General features: G+C 46.6%; 1 protein-coding gene across 6 annotated transcripts in view; it reads left to right on the top strand.

Moving 5' to 3' along the window:
- POU2F1 (POU class 2 homeobox 1) overlaps positions 1-18,057 on the top strand; it is a 231,352-nt gene that overhangs the window by 176,159 nt on the left and 37,136 nt on the right. For 5 of the 6 annotated variants that reach the window (XM_063956745.1, XM_063956739.1, XM_063956741.1 and 2 more), the window contains exon 4: positions 4,585-4,638. The exons of the other annotated variant lie outside the window; for it this stretch is intronic. In XM_063956745.1, the coding sequence (XP_063812815.1) occupies positions 4,585-4,638 (54 nt within the window). The remainder of the gene's footprint in view (positions 1-4,584; positions 4,639-18,057) is intronic. 6 annotated transcript variants of the gene reach the window in all.

Consider the following 18,057-nt stretch of genomic DNA (forward strand, 5'->3'; position numbering starts at 1 on the left):
GCTTTTGAATGACTGTAGTACAGTCTGACAGCTGGACTTAGAAGGTGAACCAGGTTGTCTCAGTAGAGCGCTTGCTTCAGGGGTGAGCTTCTGGTAAATGTGACCTCTCTCCTGAGTGGGCTGAGGGAAGCCTGGCCAGGAACGGGGAACAAGGCTATTTGTAGTACAGTAAAAAAATAGATACAGGACCTCTTTAGACAATTTTAATTGCTCACAAGGTTTACATTAGTCAAAGAACATGGAAAAGTAAGCCATCGTAGTTTATAGAAGAAGTAGGCACTGGTGTGAAAAGCAAAAAAGGTAGGCTTTAGGAAATGTAAACTGATTTAAAATTATGAGGACAGAGAGGTGTATTTTGCCAGACGGAAGGAGGCTAAGAAGGTAATCAGATGTGCAAAGGTACAAGCTGAAGAGAAAATGGCCCAGTTAGTAGGTAAAGGGGGCAAAACTGTTTAAGTATATAAGGGAAATCAGAAAAATAGCAGTATAAAAAGACTCAAGACAGAGTGAGAATCTGGTCAAGGGAGACAATGTAATAGCAGATCATTATATTTGTTCTGTATTTACTACAGAAGGAGAAGGGAAGGGGCCACAGTTAAGTTGCAAGGACATTCATAAAATTTAGGACCTTCTCTACTGTAAATGTAATTGTGCCTACCTAACTGAACTCTCAAAGCTGAAAGTGGATAAATCAATGGGGCCAATTGGAATACATCCAATGATACTAAAAGAGTTTAAAGGGGTGCTGGTAACATTTAACAAAATTATTCAACCAGTTGCTAGCTACAAGAGAAATTCCAGTGGACTGGAAAAAGAATAAATGTAGTCCCACTGCACAAAAGTGGAAGCAAAGAAGACGCAAGCAACTACTGATTGGTGAGCATTACATCAGTAGTAGGGAAAATAATGGAAACACTATTAAAAGAGAAAGTTGTGGAATATCTAAAATCCAGCAATTTACAGGATCCTAAACAGCATGGATTTACCAGGAGGAGATAATGCCAAACAAATCTTACTGAATTTTTGACTGGGTGACTAAAGTAAATAGATCAAGGGGGGCAGTAGATGTAGCTTATCTAGACTTTAGTAAATCTTTTGACACTGTCCCACATTGCATACTGCTAAATAAAATGGAAAGTGTGGTATTGGATTCTAAGATGGTTGAATGGATAAGAACTTGGTTTCAGGGATAAGAACTTGGGCCCTCATTCCGAGTTGTTCGCTCGCAAGCTGCTTTTAGCAGCTTTGCACACGCTAAGCCGCCGCCTACTGGGAGTGAATCTTAGCATAGTAGATTTGCGAACGAAAGATTAGCAGATTTGCGGATAGACAGTTCTTAGCAGTTTCTGAGTAGCTCGAGACTTACTCTGCCACTGCGATCAGTTCAGTCAGTTTCGTTGCTGGTTTGACGTCACAAACACACCCAGCGTTCACCCAGACACTCCCCCGTTTCTTCAGACACTCCCGCGTTTTTCCCAGAAACGGCAGTGTTTTTTCGCACACACCGATAAAACGGCCAGTTTCCGCCCAGAAACACCCACTTCCTGTCAATCACACTACGATCACCAGAACGAAGAAAAAACCTCATAATGCAGTGAGTAAAGTACCTAACTTAATAGCAAATTTACTTGGCGCAGTCGCTCTGCGGACATTGCGCATGCGCATTAGCGACCAATCGCTCCGCTGCGGAAAAAAAAATAACGAGCGATCAACTCGGAATGACCACCTTGGTTGCAGGATTGAAAACAGAGAGTTGTAGTAAAGGCAGGTAAGCAATGTAGCAAAGCAATGAAGACGTTAAGTCAGATGCATGGTTGCAAAGAGCGAGGAATCCGTAGCAGGAAACAAGTAATAATGCCACTATATACAGTGCATCCGGAAAGTATTCACAGAGCTTCACTTTTTACACATTTTGTTATGTTACTGCCTTATTCCAAAATGGAATAAATTAATTTTTTCCCTCAAAGTTCTACACACAATACCCCATAATGACAACATGAAAAAAGTGTTGTTGTTTTTTTTGCGATTTTTGCTAATTTATTAAAAATTAAAATTAAAATCACATGTACATAAGTATTCATAGCCTTTACTCAATACTTTGTTGATGCACCTTTGGCAGCAATTACAGCCTCAATTCTTTTTGAATATGATGCCACAAGCTTGGCACACCTATCTCTGGGCAGTTTCACCCATTCCTCTTTGCAGCACCTCTCAAGCGCCATCAGGTTGGATGGGAAGCGTCGGTGCACAGCCATTTTCAGATCTCTCCAGAGATGTTCAATCGGATTCAAGTCTGGGCTCTGGCTGGGCGACTCAAGGACATTCACAGAGTTGTCCTGAAGCCACTCCTTTTGATATCTTGGCTGTGTGCTTAGGGTCGTTGTTCTGCTGAAAGATGAGCCGTCGCCCCAGTCTGAAGTTAAGAGCGCTCTGGAGCAGGTTTTCATCCAGGATGTCTCTGTACATTGCTGCATTGATCTTTCCCTCTATCCTGACTAGTCTCCCAGTTCATGCCGCTGAAAAACATCCCACAGCATGATTCTGCCACCACCATGCTTCACTGTAGGGATGGTATTGGCCTGGTGATCAGGGGTGCCTGGTTTCCTCCAAATATGACGCCTGGCATTCACGCCAAAGAGTTCAATCTTTGTCTCATCAGACCAGAAAATTTTGTTACTCATGGTCAGAGTCCTTCAGGTGCATTTTGACAAACTCCAGGCGGGCTGCCATATGCTTTTTACTAAGGAGTGGCTTCCGTCTGTCCACTCTACCGTACAGGTCTGATTGGTGGATTGCTGCAGAGATGGTTGTCCTTCTGGAAGGTTCTCCTTTCTCCACAGACGAATGCTGTAGCTCTGACAGAGTGACCATCGGGTTCTTGGTCGTCTCCCTGACTAGGGCCCTTCTCCCCCGATTGCTCAGTTTAGACGGCCAGCCAGCTGTAGGAAGAGTCCTGGAGGTTCCAAACTTCTTCCATTTACGGATGATCGAGCCCACTGTGCTCATTGGGACCTTCAATGCACCAGATATTTCTCTGTACCATTCCCCAGATTTGTGCCTCGAGACAATCCAGTCTGGGAGGTCTACAGACATTTCCTTTGACTTCATGCTTGGTTTGTGCTCAGACATGCACTGTCAAGTGTGGGACCTTATAAAGACAGGTGTGTGCTTTCCAAATCATGTCCAATCAACTGAATTTACCACAGGTGGACTCCAATTAAGCTGTAGGAACATCTCAAGGATGACCAGTGGAAACAAGATGTACCTGAGCTCAATTTGAGCTTCATGGCAAAGGCTGTGAATACTTATGTGAGTTCTTAGTTTTTTTTATTTTTAATAAATTAGCAAAAATCTCAAAAATACTATTTTCACGTTGTCATTATGGGGTATTGTGTGTAGACTTTTGAGGGAAAAAATGAATTTAATCCATTTTGGAATAAGGCTGTAACATAACAAAATGTGGAAAAAGTGAAGCTCTGCGAATACTTTCCAGATGCACTGTAGTTGATTGGTACGGCCTCATCTTCAATACTGTGTTCCATTCTGTAGGCCATATCTCCAGAAGGATATTCACTATGTAGTCAAAGGTGATTGGACACTGACCGCAAATAGATCAAGAAGATTTTATTGATGTCAGTACTTTGTAGGTCCACCACGTGTAGTGTTTACTCCTGCAACCTTTTTGGCAAACTGTCCACAAGTTCCTGGACAACAGCAGGTGGTATGTTTTGCCATTTCTCCTTAAGTACAGTGACCAACTGTGACACTGAAGAAGGCTGAGTCTGTCTAAAATGAACCCGTCGCGCCAGTTTGTCTCAGAGGTTCTCAGTGGGGTTAAGATCTGGACTCTTATCTGGCTAGTCCATCCTGGTTGCCGAATTTTCTGTATACCTGTCCAGCGTCGCCCCTAGAAACATGACATTGCGTAGTCTACGATGATCACCTTTTTAAACTCTGTGAGCTTCTTCCGGCAAGCCATTTCGTTAGCAGTTGATCTAATCAGTGCCCCTCTCCCTCGTTTTCTACCTTCATGGACACTTGTCTGTTGCAGGAGCACACACAAAAAGAAAAAAGATCTTAGCATATATAGTTTGGAGTAGAGAAGGGAAATGGGGGACATGATAGAAGCTTTCAAATATATCAAGGGTTTTAACAAGGTACAGGAGGGAAAGAAAGAAGAGCAGTATTAACACACGAGGACATATCCTGAAACTGGAGGGAGGTAGGTTTAGGGGAAATCTGAGGAAACATGGCTTCACAGAAAGGGTAGTGGACAGGTAGAATAGCCTCCCGTCAGAGGTGGTAGAGGAATTTAAACATGTTTGGGATAGACATAAGGATATCCTTACAAAGAACTAATTGGGTTGAGTTACCAAAAGGATAAAAGAAAAAGGACACTAGATGGGCCAAGAGGTTATTATCTGCTGTCAAATTCTATGTTCTATATTTAAACTGGTGCCACTTTTAATTTTGAGGCGTAATTGCTGGCGAGGTTCTCGGCCACAGTGGTCCAGGGAACGTTGCTAATAGGATGTTAGAAACTGTTGCAGAGACTCACCTCCTGTGTTTGCGCTGTATTTATAGGTCCAGCTCGCTGGCACAAGTTTACAGGCTGCTGCACAGTCCTTAAATGTACAGGTAAGAATTGTAACTGTGCTTTACACCAGTAGAAGTATGGCGCAAGTGGCACAGACAGGCTTGAACTGGCCCACAGGGGTACAGGGGAAACCACCGGTGGGCCCTACTGCCTGGGGGCCCACCTCCTGCTCTAGGGATCAGCTTCCAGACTGTGCTGTTATTAATCTAGTACATTATCTTGCATGCATTACAGTATTTACTGTATATATTTATCTAGGGGACCAACACTTGCAAAATGGTTAGACAAACCAATGTGGTCGCTGGGCACACCCCCTCTAGAGACTGGCCACACCCCTAAACATAGGCCCCTACCACTGCATTCCCCCGGTGGGCCCTACATGCCCCAGTCCGACACTGGGCACAGATGCTGTAATCCATAGTAAGCCAGTGACCGCTCACCTACACTTGGCAGAGGCAGCCGCATTGCAGACTTCACCAATATGAGAGTTCCGCCAAATCCATTCAGTGGGAACGAATGACATCACGTTCTGCACGTGCCTCTGCGCTGTCTCTAGTTCCTCTTCAATTTATAGGCTGAATATTGGATTTGCTGCCTCTATAATTTGTCCACTTTAAAGTCTCGGTGCTGTGGGATCCGCTACATTCGTGCAACATGTCCCCATGGGGTGGTCTTCAGGTTGCCGACTGTCGGGATCCTGGCGCACAGTATACCGGTGCCGGAATACCGACAGCCGGCATACCGATAGGTATTCTCCCTCTTGGGGGTCCACGACCCCCCTGGAGGGAGAATAAATAGCGTGGCGCGCGTAGCACGCCACCGTGCCCGCAATGTGGCGAGTGCAGCGAGCCCGCAAGGGGCTCATTTGCGCTCGCCACGCTGTCGGTATGCCGGCGGTCGGGCTCCCGGCGCCGGTATGCTGGTCGCCGGGAGCCCGGCCGCCGGCATACCATACTACACCCGTCCCCATGCAACATTGACGTAGAAAGCTGCATCACTATCCAGTCTCTGTACTCTGCGTTCAGGCAATGGATACATTGTATTATTTTCCGACAGAGGCCTGCACTGTTTCAGGCTTAAGCAAAGGAAATCTGTTTATTAATATTAAAGGCTTGAAGTATGTCTATGTTGTATGCGGTTAAGATGACCTTCTTCAGTTTTTTTTATGTTATTTTTTTTTTTACCCTACAAAAATGTTTGATCTCGTACCAACCTCATCCCATCCAGTGTTTGGTTCTCAGTCCTCTGTAGGGGATCCGGTCTCTAGCTCGACAGTAACTAGGTCAACCACTATTGGTTGACAGGGTCTCTAGGTTGACATGAGTTTTTCACATTTGTTTTCTTTTTTTGGACTTTTTAATACTTTACGATCCACGTGGACTACGATTGGGAATAGTAACCTGCGAGTGAGCACGGTGCACTATTTGGGGTTCCTGGTCACTGTACGGAGAAAACGACACAAAAAACCCCATAAACTCATGTCGACCTAGAGTCCCTGTGGACTAGTTACTGTCGACCTTCCATACCACACCCCTCTGTAGCACTGTGTTACATCTCCAGTCACTGCTTTGATGTGAAATCCACCGTTGTTGCCTACAGCTTTGTATAAGCTAATCCGTGGGGACAATATGCACATAAGCCAATCGGTATACATGGCAGCGTGTTCAGCAAATGCTTCACCCAACGTCAACGGCTAGTGCAACGACAAACGATGTTCTAGCTATGGACAGCCCATTCTGTCCTCGATTAAGACTTATCAGAATAGGATAAGATATTCTGATATTTGTCCTGCCCAATAAGAGTTGCTTGTACTGCCCAATAAGAGTTGCTTGATACCAGTGGGGGCTGAGAGGGTTTGGTGATGGCGGAAAAAAGTACCCAGCCTTCCTATAGGGCCTGGTGGTGGCCATGATGTTTGAAGTGGATGGGGCAGAGTGGAATGGTGGGGGGAATAGTTTTCTATTGGTCAGCGTGGTCAAACCACTTTCCTATAAGTCGGTGGCGCTTTCACGCGCCAATGAAATCCAGGAGACAAGATGAACCCTGAACTCCTTGGCTGTGAGTGGTTTACTTAGCTGAAGTCTTCTGGTGAAAATTACTTTATTACTTGCGTGAAACCAATTTCAAGGTCCCAATACCCGGTCTCCGTAGCGCTGTCCAATACTGATATACCAGCACTGAGCTATAGCTGTTCCTACTTGACTTTTATTGTAGTAGCATCCTATCCAGATCACGTAAATGCTGTTTTCAGTCGAAAGACATTTGTGTAGTCAGCAGAACCGCAGCATAATGAGCAGTTAATTACGTTTTCAGTCTACACCCCCTTAGCCCACATAACTAGAACATGACAACTGATCTCCCGGCAATGCCGTTTATTGTAATCTAAGTCACGTGGCGTATGCACTGTCCAATTTACCGCATGCTTTTCTTTCCATGGGTTTCACCTTCTGGCACCATTATACGCACCTTGTATTATGTTCCCTTGAATCAACACGTTTCTCCATTTAAACCAAGTCCTCGCTTATCCTCTGTTCATTCTTCTAAATGTGTCACTGCTTATCTGAATGGGTGTTAATGCAGCAGGTCACTGTCTCAGCGTTTTGTGCGCTGAATATGCCGCTAATTTAACCAGCGATAATGCACCCCTGTATTAAGCAGACATTAGAGTGGCTGTTTCTTTTAAGTGGTTGAGGTAGAGAAGGGGAGACGGTGGATTGGGATAGGGGGGGGTAAGCCGCACAGTCTGTAGTCTTACCTATTTTTGCAAGCCATCCTCAAACCAGCCTTTCACAAAATACAATGGGTTACGGTCAGCCCCCACCCCGACTGTAGTGAAAGGAAGGTGGAGAGCTTTGGGTGGGGGCAGAGCAGTTATTGTGCAGCTACAGTGACCTTCCATTTGGAGCGAAAGATGCTCGAAAATTGTCTTTCGTTGCCATGGTAAAACTTTTCTCTCCCCCAAGAGGGCATGTTGGCAAACAAGCAGTATCTCTAGAGCAGAATGTTTACAGTCCTGTACTGTAATTATCTCCGAGTGACTGGCAGAATTAATCAGAGCTTTATGTTAATTAGCCTGCTCTGCAGTCCCTGAAACAGGTGGTGGAAAATATGCAAATTAATGCAGAATTCAAATCCTCTGCCTAACCAGTTTTAATTACCATAAAAAAAGCGCTGTTTCTCTCATGTACCCAGTTGGCTGCAGTCCTCTCGCCTAGTCAGGATCACAGCTCGGAAAGTTTTCGGCTACTTTTAATTAACTGCGGCTGACAGGCAGAGAGTGAAGGGTTAATGCAGTCATTTGGAGGCACATTGCTGCAGATAGCAGCACATTACACAGTCTCTCTCATCACCGAGTCTGGAGTATACATGCTATATACATGTAAAAAGTCCTTTGTAGCGCGTGATGAGGTTTAAGTGCTTATAAACCTAAAGTGTAAGTTGATCCAATCTTAAACGGCATGCAAACGTACGTGTAAAAGTTTCCGGAATGTAAAGAGTTATTAATTGGGGCACAGTGGAGCTGTGTTTTTCGTACGTGTATTCGTCTGATTTTGTGTGTACAGAGTTTTAGGACAGATTTGGGCGCACACTACCTTAAATGTAAGAGGCCTTCCTGGGCGCCAAGTAGGAGGTAACAAGCGGGAGGATAAAAAGACGCACAGAGATGTTGGGTGTCTTATGAGTCGCCGGAAGTGACCGCTGAATCACACTGACTGATATGTCATGAGCCCGTCGGCAGGCGTGTACCCGCAGTATGTCCATGTACGATGTCGTTCACAGACGTATCGCGTCAGCTGTGCAGCACTAGCAAAAAAAGACGCAAGCGCAACTGCGTCAAAAGATGTCCACCTGTCTGCCTCTGACTCACAATAAGCCCCTTTGTTACTATGGGGTCTATTTACTAAGCTCTGGAGAGAGATAAAGTGAATGAAGATAAAGTACCAGCCAATCAGCTCCTAGCTGTCATTTTTTAAACACAGCCTGCAGAATGGCAGTTAGAAGCTGATTGGCTGGTACTTTATCTCCGTCCATTTTATCTCTTGCCAAGGCTTAGTAAATAGACCCGAAAGTCTCTGCTTTCAGCGCCTACAGTCCCAGTTTGCTGGCAGGCTCATAACCTGGAGTAATTGTCTACAGATGCCTGTTATCCAGTCGGTTACTGATCAGCATCCACTAAATTGCTGTGAGGCTGGAATCATCCTTGGACAGGTCCCCGGGTGCAGTTTCTGCTTTATATGTAGAAATAGTTTTAGCTTTTTTTTTTTCCCCTTCTGCTATTTGATTGTCTCAGTTGTTGTTATAAAATGAAGCAGTCTGCATTTTGGGTGTATAGCCTCTTTCAGTCAGGTAGGCTACTGCAATTGTTGTGATTGTTATTTAGGAGCGATTTATACACCATGTCCCAGAAGCCAGTTCACATAGGCTCAAACATTGCGTCCCAAGTTGGCTTGTGTATAGAGGGAACTATGGGCCTAATTCAGACCTGATCGTAGGAGCAAATTTATTAGCAGATGGGCAAAACCAGGGGCCTAATTCAGACCTGATCTCTGCTGTGTGTTTTCGTGCATGCCATTTCGGCCCTGAGATCGTCTCTGCCTGATTTGACAGGCAGAGGCGTTTCCTGGGCAGGAGGGGGCGGACTGACGGCGTTTTGGGGGAGCGGTACTGGCAGTGGGACGTGGCGGCTGCGTGACATCACATGCAGCCGCAGCAACACGGACAGCGACGGGTAGCTCCCTGCCAGCGTGCAGGAGCGGCACAGTTAGGGAGCTACTTGTCAAGTACAAAAGCATTGCCGCTGCGATGCCCTGTACTAGCCCAGTGCTGGGCGTCCCCCTGCATGTACGAGTAACTGATCGTAGCCGTGCTAAATTTTTCTCGGGTCTGAATTAGGCCCCATGTGCACTGCAGGTGGGGCAGATGTAAGATGTGCAGAGCGAGTCAGATGTGGGTGGGTTATTTTGTTTCTGTGCAGGGTAAATACTGGCTGCTTTATTTTTACCCTGCTATTTAGATTTCAGTTTGAACACTCCCCACCCAAATCTAGCTCTCTCTGCACATGTTACATCTGCCCCCCCCTTTCCCTGCAGTACACATGGTTTTGCCCATCTGCTAACAAATTTGCTGCTACGATCAGATCTGAATTAGGCCCCATGTGTCTGTCAGTCCTCGTTCCATCACAAATGATATGCAGAATCATGGTTAGCAGGGATGATTCTGCAGTACATCTATACATTATGAAGTCCCATTGTCTCCCATTATACTGAGAGAATTGGCGTTCGCAGGCACAGCGCTCCCGGGAGGAGCACATTCATCGGTGTTAATGCTTTTCTCTTGGCTGACAAATCAATTTTACAACTCATTTTGATGCACACTCTGTGTGACTGTAGAAATGTCTTCATTAGGTGACACTACACAGCTAGTTAAGGGTCCCCGACCTCCAGCGATTCGCCTGTAATTCTCAGGCTGTCTCTCCTTCACAGAAGTCATCTGCATAAAAGCTCATTTGCTGGTGTGAAACAAACAAGACTTATTTGATATGGAAGGTATCGTAAGGAATCCTGGTGCTGTGGTCATGACGGTAACCAGCGAGCTCTGGCTGTTGTGCTCAGTAACTTTCAGAGAGCAGTGAGCTTGCAGGACGGGGAGATGGTCACCCTAACACACCATTTAGGTAGTTCCCTTCTATACCATTTGTTTAAGTTAGTTTACAATCATTTGTGTAGAGAGTAAGCTCTTTGTGTCAGTTACCTTGAACTTGGCAGTACGGGTGGTGTAATGGTTAGCATTACTGCCTCACAGCACTGGGGTCATGGGTTCGATTCCCACCATGGCCCTAACTGTGCGGAGTTTGTATGTTCTCCCTGTACTTGCGTGGGTTTCCTTCGGGTACTCCGGCTTCCTCCCACAATCCAAAAATATACTGGTAGGTTAATTAATTAACCCTAGTGTGAATGTGTGTGTGTACATGTGGTAGGGAATATAGATTGTAAGCTCCACTGGGGCAGGGACTGATGTGAATGGACAAATATTCTCTGTAAAAGCGCTGTGGAATATGTGTGCGCTATATAAATAACTGGTAACTTCTAATATGGCGCCATAAAAGTAACAGTGTGTAAATATTAGGCTATCAATGTGTAATCGTGGCTTTACCAGGATAGACGCAATAAGTCAGCGTGACCCGACGCCAGGTGATCAGCACCAGAGGTCCGAAACCTTAGAGGGGCTGGGACCTTTACCTGTTAAGTATTGTTTCTCTATCGTCCTAGTGGATGCTGGGGTTCCTGAAAGGACCATGGGGAATAGCGGCTCCGCAGGAGACAGGGCACAAAAAGTAAAGCTTTTCCAGATCAGGTGGTGTGCACTGGCTCCTCCCCCTATGACCCTCCTCCAGACTCCAGTTAGATTTTTGTGCCCGGCCGAGAAGGGTGCAATTCTAGGTGGCTCTCATAAAGAGCTGCTTAGAGAAAGTTTGGCTTAGGTTTTTTATTTTACAGTGATTCCTGCTGGCAACAGGATCACTGCAACGAGGGACAGAGGGGAGAAGAAGTGAACTCACCTGCGTGCAGGATGGATTGGCTTCTTGGCTACTGGACATCAGCTCCAGAGGGACGATCACAGGTACAGCCTGGATGGTCACCGGAGCCGCGCCGCCGGCCCCCTTGCAGATGCTGAAGTAAGAAGAGGTCCAGAATCGGCGGCTGAAGACTCCTGCAGTCTTCTAAAGGTAGCGCACAGCACTGCAGCTGTGCGCCATTTTCCTCTCAGCACACTTCACACGCAGTCACTGAGGGTGCAGGGCGCTGGGGGGGGGGCGCCCTGGGAGGCAAATGTAAACCTATATAAAGGCTAAAAATACCTCACATATAGCCCCCAGAGGCTATATGGAGATATTTAACCCCTGCCTGTATTCACAAAATAGCGGGAGACGAGCCCGCCGAAAAAGGGGCGGGGCCTATCTCCTCAGCACACGGCGCCATTTCCTCTCACAGCTCCGCTGGTCAGGACGGCTCCCAGGTCTCTCCCCTGCACTGCACTACAGAAACAGGGTAAAACAGAGAGGGGGGGCAAATTTAATGGCAATATCTTGATATATATAAAGCAGCTATAAGGGAGCACTTATTATAAGGCTATCCCTGTCATATATAGCGCTTTTTGGTGTGTGCTGGCAGACTCTCCCTCTGTCTCCCCAAAGGGCTAGTGGGTCCTGTCTTCGTTTAGAGCATTCCCTGTGTGTCTGCTGTGTGTCGGTACGTGTGTGTCGACATGTATGAGGACGATATTGGTGTGGAGGCGGAGCAATTGCCAAATATGGGGATGTCACCTCCTAGGGGGTCGACACCAGAATGGATGCCTTTATTTATGGAATTACGGGATAGTGTCAACACGCTAAAGCAGTCGTTTGACGACATGAGGCGGCCGGACAATCAATTAGTGCCTGTCCAGGCGCCTCAAACACCGTCAGGGGCTGTAAAACGCCCTTTGCCTCAGTCGGTCGACACAGACCCAGACACAGGCACTGATTCCAGTGGTGACGGTGACGAATCAACCGTATTTTCCAGTAGGGCCACACGTTATATGATTTTGGCAATGAAGGAGGCGTTACATTTAGCTGATACTACAGGTACCACTAAACAGGGTATTATGTGGGGTGTGAAAAAACTACCTATAGTTTTTCCTGAATCAGAAGAATTAAATGACGTGTGTGATGAAGCGTGGGTTGCCCCTGATAAAAAGCTGATAATTTCAAAGAAATTATTGGCATTATACCCTTTCCCGCCAGAGGTTAGGGAGCGCTGGGAAACACCTCCTAGGGTGGACAAGGCGCTAACACGCTTATCAAAACAAGTGGCGTTACCTTCTCCTGAGACGGCCGCACTTAAAGATCCATCAGATAGGAGGATGGAAAATATCCAAAAAAGTATATACACACATGCAGGTGTTATACTACGACCAGCTATAGCGACTGCCTGGATGTGCAGTGCTGGGGTAGTTTGGTCAGAGTCCCTGATTGAAAATATTGATACCCTGGACAGGGACAATATTTTACTGTCGTTAGAACAAATAAAGGATGCATTTCTTTATATGCGTGATGCACAGAGGGATATCTGCACACTGGCATCACGGGTAAGTGCTATGTCCATTTCGGCCAGAAGAGCTTTATGGACGCGACAGTGGACAGGCGATGCGGATTCAAAACGGCATATGGAAGTTTTGCCGTATAAAGGGGAGGAGTTATTTGGAGTCGGTCTATCAGATTTGGTGGCCACGGCTACAGCCGGGAAATCCACCTTTCTACCTCAAGTCACTCCCCAACAGAAAAAGGCACCGACTTTTCAACCGCAGCCCTTTCGTTCCTTTAAAAATAAGAGAGCAAAGGGCTATTCATATCTGCCACGAGGCAGAGGTCGAGGGAAGAAACAGCAACAGGCAGCTCCTTCCCAGGAACAGAAGCCCTCCCCGGTTTCTACAAAAGCCTCAGCATGACGCTGGGGCTTCTCAAGCGGACTCGGGGACGGTGGGAGGTCGTCTCAAAAATTACAGCGCGCAGTGGGCTCACTCGCAGGTAGATCCCTGGATCCTGCAGATAATATCTCAGGGGTACAGGTTGGAATTAGAGACAGATCCACCTCGCCGTTTCCTGAAGTCTGCTTTACCAACGTCCCCTTCCGAAAGGGAGACGGTTTTGGAAGCCATTCACAAGCTGTACTCTCAGCAGGTGATAGTCAAGGTACCTCTTCTACAACAAGGGAAGGGGTATTATTCCACTCTATTTGTGGTACCGAAGCCGGATGGCTCGGTAAGGCCTATTCTAAATCTGAAGTCCTTGAACCTGTACATAAAGAAGTTCAAGTTCAAGATGGAGTCACTCAGAGCAGTGATAGCGAACCTGGAAGAAGGGGACTTTATGGTATCCTTGGACATCAAGGATGCGTATCTCCACGTTCCAATTTACCCCTCACACCAGGGGTACCTCAGGTTCGTTGTACAAAACTGTCACTATCAGTTTCAGACGCTGCCGTTTGGTTTGTCCACGGCACCTCGGGTCTTTACAAAGGTAATGGCCGAGATGATGATTCTTCTTCGAAGAAAAGGCGTATTAATTATCCCATACTTGGACGATCTCCTAATAAGGGCAAGGTCCAGAGAACAGCTAGAGATGGGATTAGCAATATCTCAAGAGGTGCTAAAGCAGCACGGATGGATTCTGAATATTCCAAAATCCCAATTAATGCCGACAACTCGTCTGCTGTTCCTAGGGATGATTCTGGACACGGTTCAGAAAAAGGTTTTTCTTCCCGAGGAAAAAGCCAAGGAGTTATCCGACCTGGTCAGGAATCTCCTAAAACCAGGAAAGGTGTCTGTACATCAATGCACGCATCTTCAGATGCACCTGCGGATAACCCTGTCTCCAAGGACAAGGGTATCTCTTCTGTGGTGGTTGCAGAGGGCTCATCTATTGGAGGGCCGCAGATTCGGCATACAGGATTGGATCCTGGTGACCACGGACGCCAGCCTGAGAGGCTGGGGAGCAGTCACACAAGGAAGAAACTTCCAGGGAGTGTGGTCGAGCCTGGAAAAGTCTCTTCACATAAACATTCTGGAACTAAGAGCAATCTACAATGCTCTAAGCCAGGCGGAACCTCTGCTTCAAAGAAGACCGGTGTTGATCCAGTCGGACAACATCACGGCAGTCGCCCATGTAAACAGACAGGGCGGCACAAGAAGCAGGAGTGCAATGGCAGAAGCTGCCAGGATCCTTCGCTGGGCGGAGAATCACGTGATAGCACTGTCAGCAGTGTTCATCCCGGGAGTGGACAACTGGGAAGCAGACTTCCTCAGCAGACACGATCTTCACCCGGGAGAGTGGGGACTTCATCCAGAAGTTTTCCACATGCTAATAAACCGTTGGGAAAGACCAATGGTGGACATGATGGCGTCTCGCCTCAACAAAAAACTGGACAGGTATTGCGCCAGGTCAAGAGATCCGCAGGCAATAGCTGTGGACGCGCTGGTAACACCTTGGGTGTACCAGTCGGTGTATGTGTTTCCTCCTCTGCCTCTCATACCAAAGGTATTGAGAATCATACGGCAAAGCGGAGTAAGAACGATACTAGTGGCTCCGGATTGGCCAAGAAGGTCTTGGTACCCGGAACTTCAAGAGATGGTCACGGACGATCCGTGGCCTCTACCTCTAAGACAGGACCTGCTTCAGCAGGGACCGTGTCTATTCCAAGACTTACCGCGGCTGCGTTTGACGGCATGGCGGTTGAACGCCAGATCCTAAAAGGAAAAGGCATTCCAGAAGAAGTCATTCCTACCTTGATTAAGGCAAGAAAGGAAGTCACCGCGAAGCATTATCACCGCATTTGGCGGAAATATGTTGCGTGGTGCGAGGATCGGAGTGCTCCGACGGAGGAATTTCAACTGGGTCGTTTCCTACATTTCCTGCAATCATGATTGTCTATGGGTCTCAAATTGGGATCTATTAAGGTTCAAATTTCGGCCCTGTCAATATTCTTCCAAAAAGAATTGGCCTCAGTTCCTGAGGTCCAGACTTTTGTCAAAGGAGTACTGCATATACAGCCTCCTGTGGTGCCTCCGGTGGCACCGTGGGATCTAAATGTAGTTTTAGATTTCCTCAAATCCCATTGGTTTGAACCACTAAAAAATGTGGATTTGAAATATCTCACATGGAAAGTGACTATGTTACTGGCCCTGGCGTCCGCCAGGAGAGTATCTGAACTGGCGGCTTTATCTTATAAAAACCCTTATTTAATTTTCCATTCGGATAGGGCAGAGCTGCGGACGCGTCCGCATTTTCTCCCTAAGGTGGTATCAGCGTTTCACCTGAACCAGCCTATTGTAGTGCCTGCGGCTACAAGCGACTTGGAGGACTCCAAGTTGTTGGACGTTGTCAGAGCTTTAAAAATATACATTTCAAGGACGGCTGGAGTCAGAAAATCTGACTCGCTGTTTATACTGTATGCACCCAACAAGTTGGGTGCGCCTGCTTCTAAGCAGTCGATTGCTCGTTGGATTTGTAACACAATTCAACTTGCACATTCTGTGGCAGGCCTGCCACAGCCTAAATCTGTTAAGGCCCATTCCACAAGGAAGGTGGGCTCATCTTGGGCGGCTGCCCGAGGGGTCTCGGCATTACAACTCTGCCGAGCAGCTACGTGGTCAGGGGAGAACACGTTTGTAAAATTCTACAAATTTGATACCCTGGCAAAGGAGGACCTGGAGTTCTCTCATTCGGTGCTGCAGAGTCATCCGCACTCTCCCGCCCGTTTGGGAGCTTTGGTATAATCCCCATGGTCCTTTCAGGAACCCCAGCATCCACTAGGACGATAGAGAAAATAAGAATTTACTTACCGATAATTCTATTTCTCGGAGTCCGTAGTGGATGCTGGGCGCCCATCCCAAGTGCGGATTATCTGCAATACTTGTACATAGTTATTGTTAACTAATTCGGGTTATTGTTTAGGGAGCCATCTTTCAGAGGCTCCTCTGTTATCATACTGTTAACTGGGTTTAGATCACAAGTTGTACGGTGTGATTGGTGTGGCTGGTATGAGTCTTACCCGGGATTTAAAATCCTCCCTTATTGTGTACGCTCGTCCGGGCACAGTACCTAACTGGAGTCTGGAGGAGGGTCATAGGGGGAGGAGCCAGTGCACACCACCTGATCTGGAAAAGCTTTACTTTTTGTGCCCTGTCTCCTGCGGAGCCGCTATTCCCCATGGTCCTTTCAGGAACCCCAGCATCCACTACGGACTCCGAGAAATAGAATTATCGGTAAGTAAATTCTTATTTTTTTATTTTTTAGGTTTTCTAATAAGTGACAACAGTAAGTTATGATCACAGTGATCAGTCTTCCATCCAGGAGGTTCTGTGGATGATTAAAACCAGGCGGTATGCAGGCTTGCAGTCAGCCAGCCACAGAACCTGTGGAATTCCCAGTTTAAAGGGATGGTATGGTAAGCCTAATGGGATCCGGTCTCTAGGTCGTCAGTAACTAGGTTGACAGGATTTCTGGGTCGACAGGCTCTCTAGGTCGACATGCTCTAGTTCGACATGTCAAAGGGTTGACATGAGTTTTTCACAATTTTTTTTATTTTTTTTTAACCTTTTCATACTTAACGATCCACGTGCACTACAATTGGGAACGGTAACATGCAAGGGTACACGGTGCACTAATTGAGGTTCCCGGTCACTGTACGAGGAAAAAAACACAAAAAACCCCTCCTGTCGACCTACTTACTGTCGACCAATAGTGGTCGACCTAGACACTGTCGACCTAGTTACTATCTACCTTCCATAGCACACCCAGCCTAATTATCCGGTACATTGTGTAAAAGGCTGAAAGTAGTTTTAGTCATGTCTTTATCCCAGGCCATTGACCCTTTACATAGGTGTGTGTTAGTAATCACATCTGGATAATATCGCCTGACTGATGTATGTTCCAGGAACTGTTACCTCGCATTATTTGTTAGATTTCAGCCTTCTGTCTCCTCTGTGTACTTTGAATGGGTATGGGTCATTAGGTCGACCACTATTGGTCGACATGGTCAATAGGTCGACATGTACTAGGTCGACATGGAAAATGGTCGACATGAGTTTTTCGACTGTTTTTGGTGTCGTTTTCTTCGTAAAGTGCCCGGGAACCCTAATTAGTGCACCTTGACCCCTCGCATGGCTCGCTTCGCTTGCCATGCTTCGGGCAAGGTGCCTCGCTCCGCTACCGCTGCACTCGGCACAGGTTACCGTTCCCAATTGTAGTCCACATGGATCATAAAGTATGAAAAAGGTCAAAAAAATGGAGATTTAAAAAAAAAAACAACACCTCATGTCGACCTAATGACCGCATCCCCTTTGAATCAGGATGTCTGAAATAGCGTTTCATTTCCTTATGCAAGTAAGCGACTCCGCTTAGTCACAAGAATAGACACCTGGGTAATGCACAATATACATTGCCGCTGTTGTAGACCAGGTCCTTGTTGGGTGTTTAGGACACATACACTACCTATAGACCAGTGACCTCCGAGTCCTCACTTGCTTCCTCCTGCTCCTTTCTGTGGTATTGTCCTATTTATTGTGTGTGTGTGTGTGTGTGTGTGTGTGTGTGTGTGTAGATGGACTGCCGCTATGCCTTTGATGTGAATAAGTCTATTCATTTTACTTACTACTGAGTTTAAGAGTAAGGAAGCCCTTTTGTTAATGGGCCACCTAATGAGACCCCCGGAGTTGCTCCTGTCTCCTATCTCTGCTGTAGACGGTCTGTTTGTCAGGACTCCTTAGTGCAGGACCGGGTATTCTGCTTACCTTGTGGCTGTCTCACTTGAACCAATTTCAATTTGCAATTTTTATATCCCTACTCACTATGGACAAGCAACTATGCATTACGTCCTCATTGTCCGGTTTTAGGATTTAAAGTCCACAAGTTTTCATCTTTA

Source organism: Pseudophryne corroboree, chromosome 2, assembly GCF_028390025.1.
Source record: "Pseudophryne corroboree isolate aPseCor3 chromosome 2, aPseCor3.hap2, whole genome shotgun sequence".
Lineage (NCBI taxonomy): Eukaryota > Metazoa > Chordata > Amphibia > Anura > Myobatrachidae > Pseudophryne > Pseudophryne corroboree.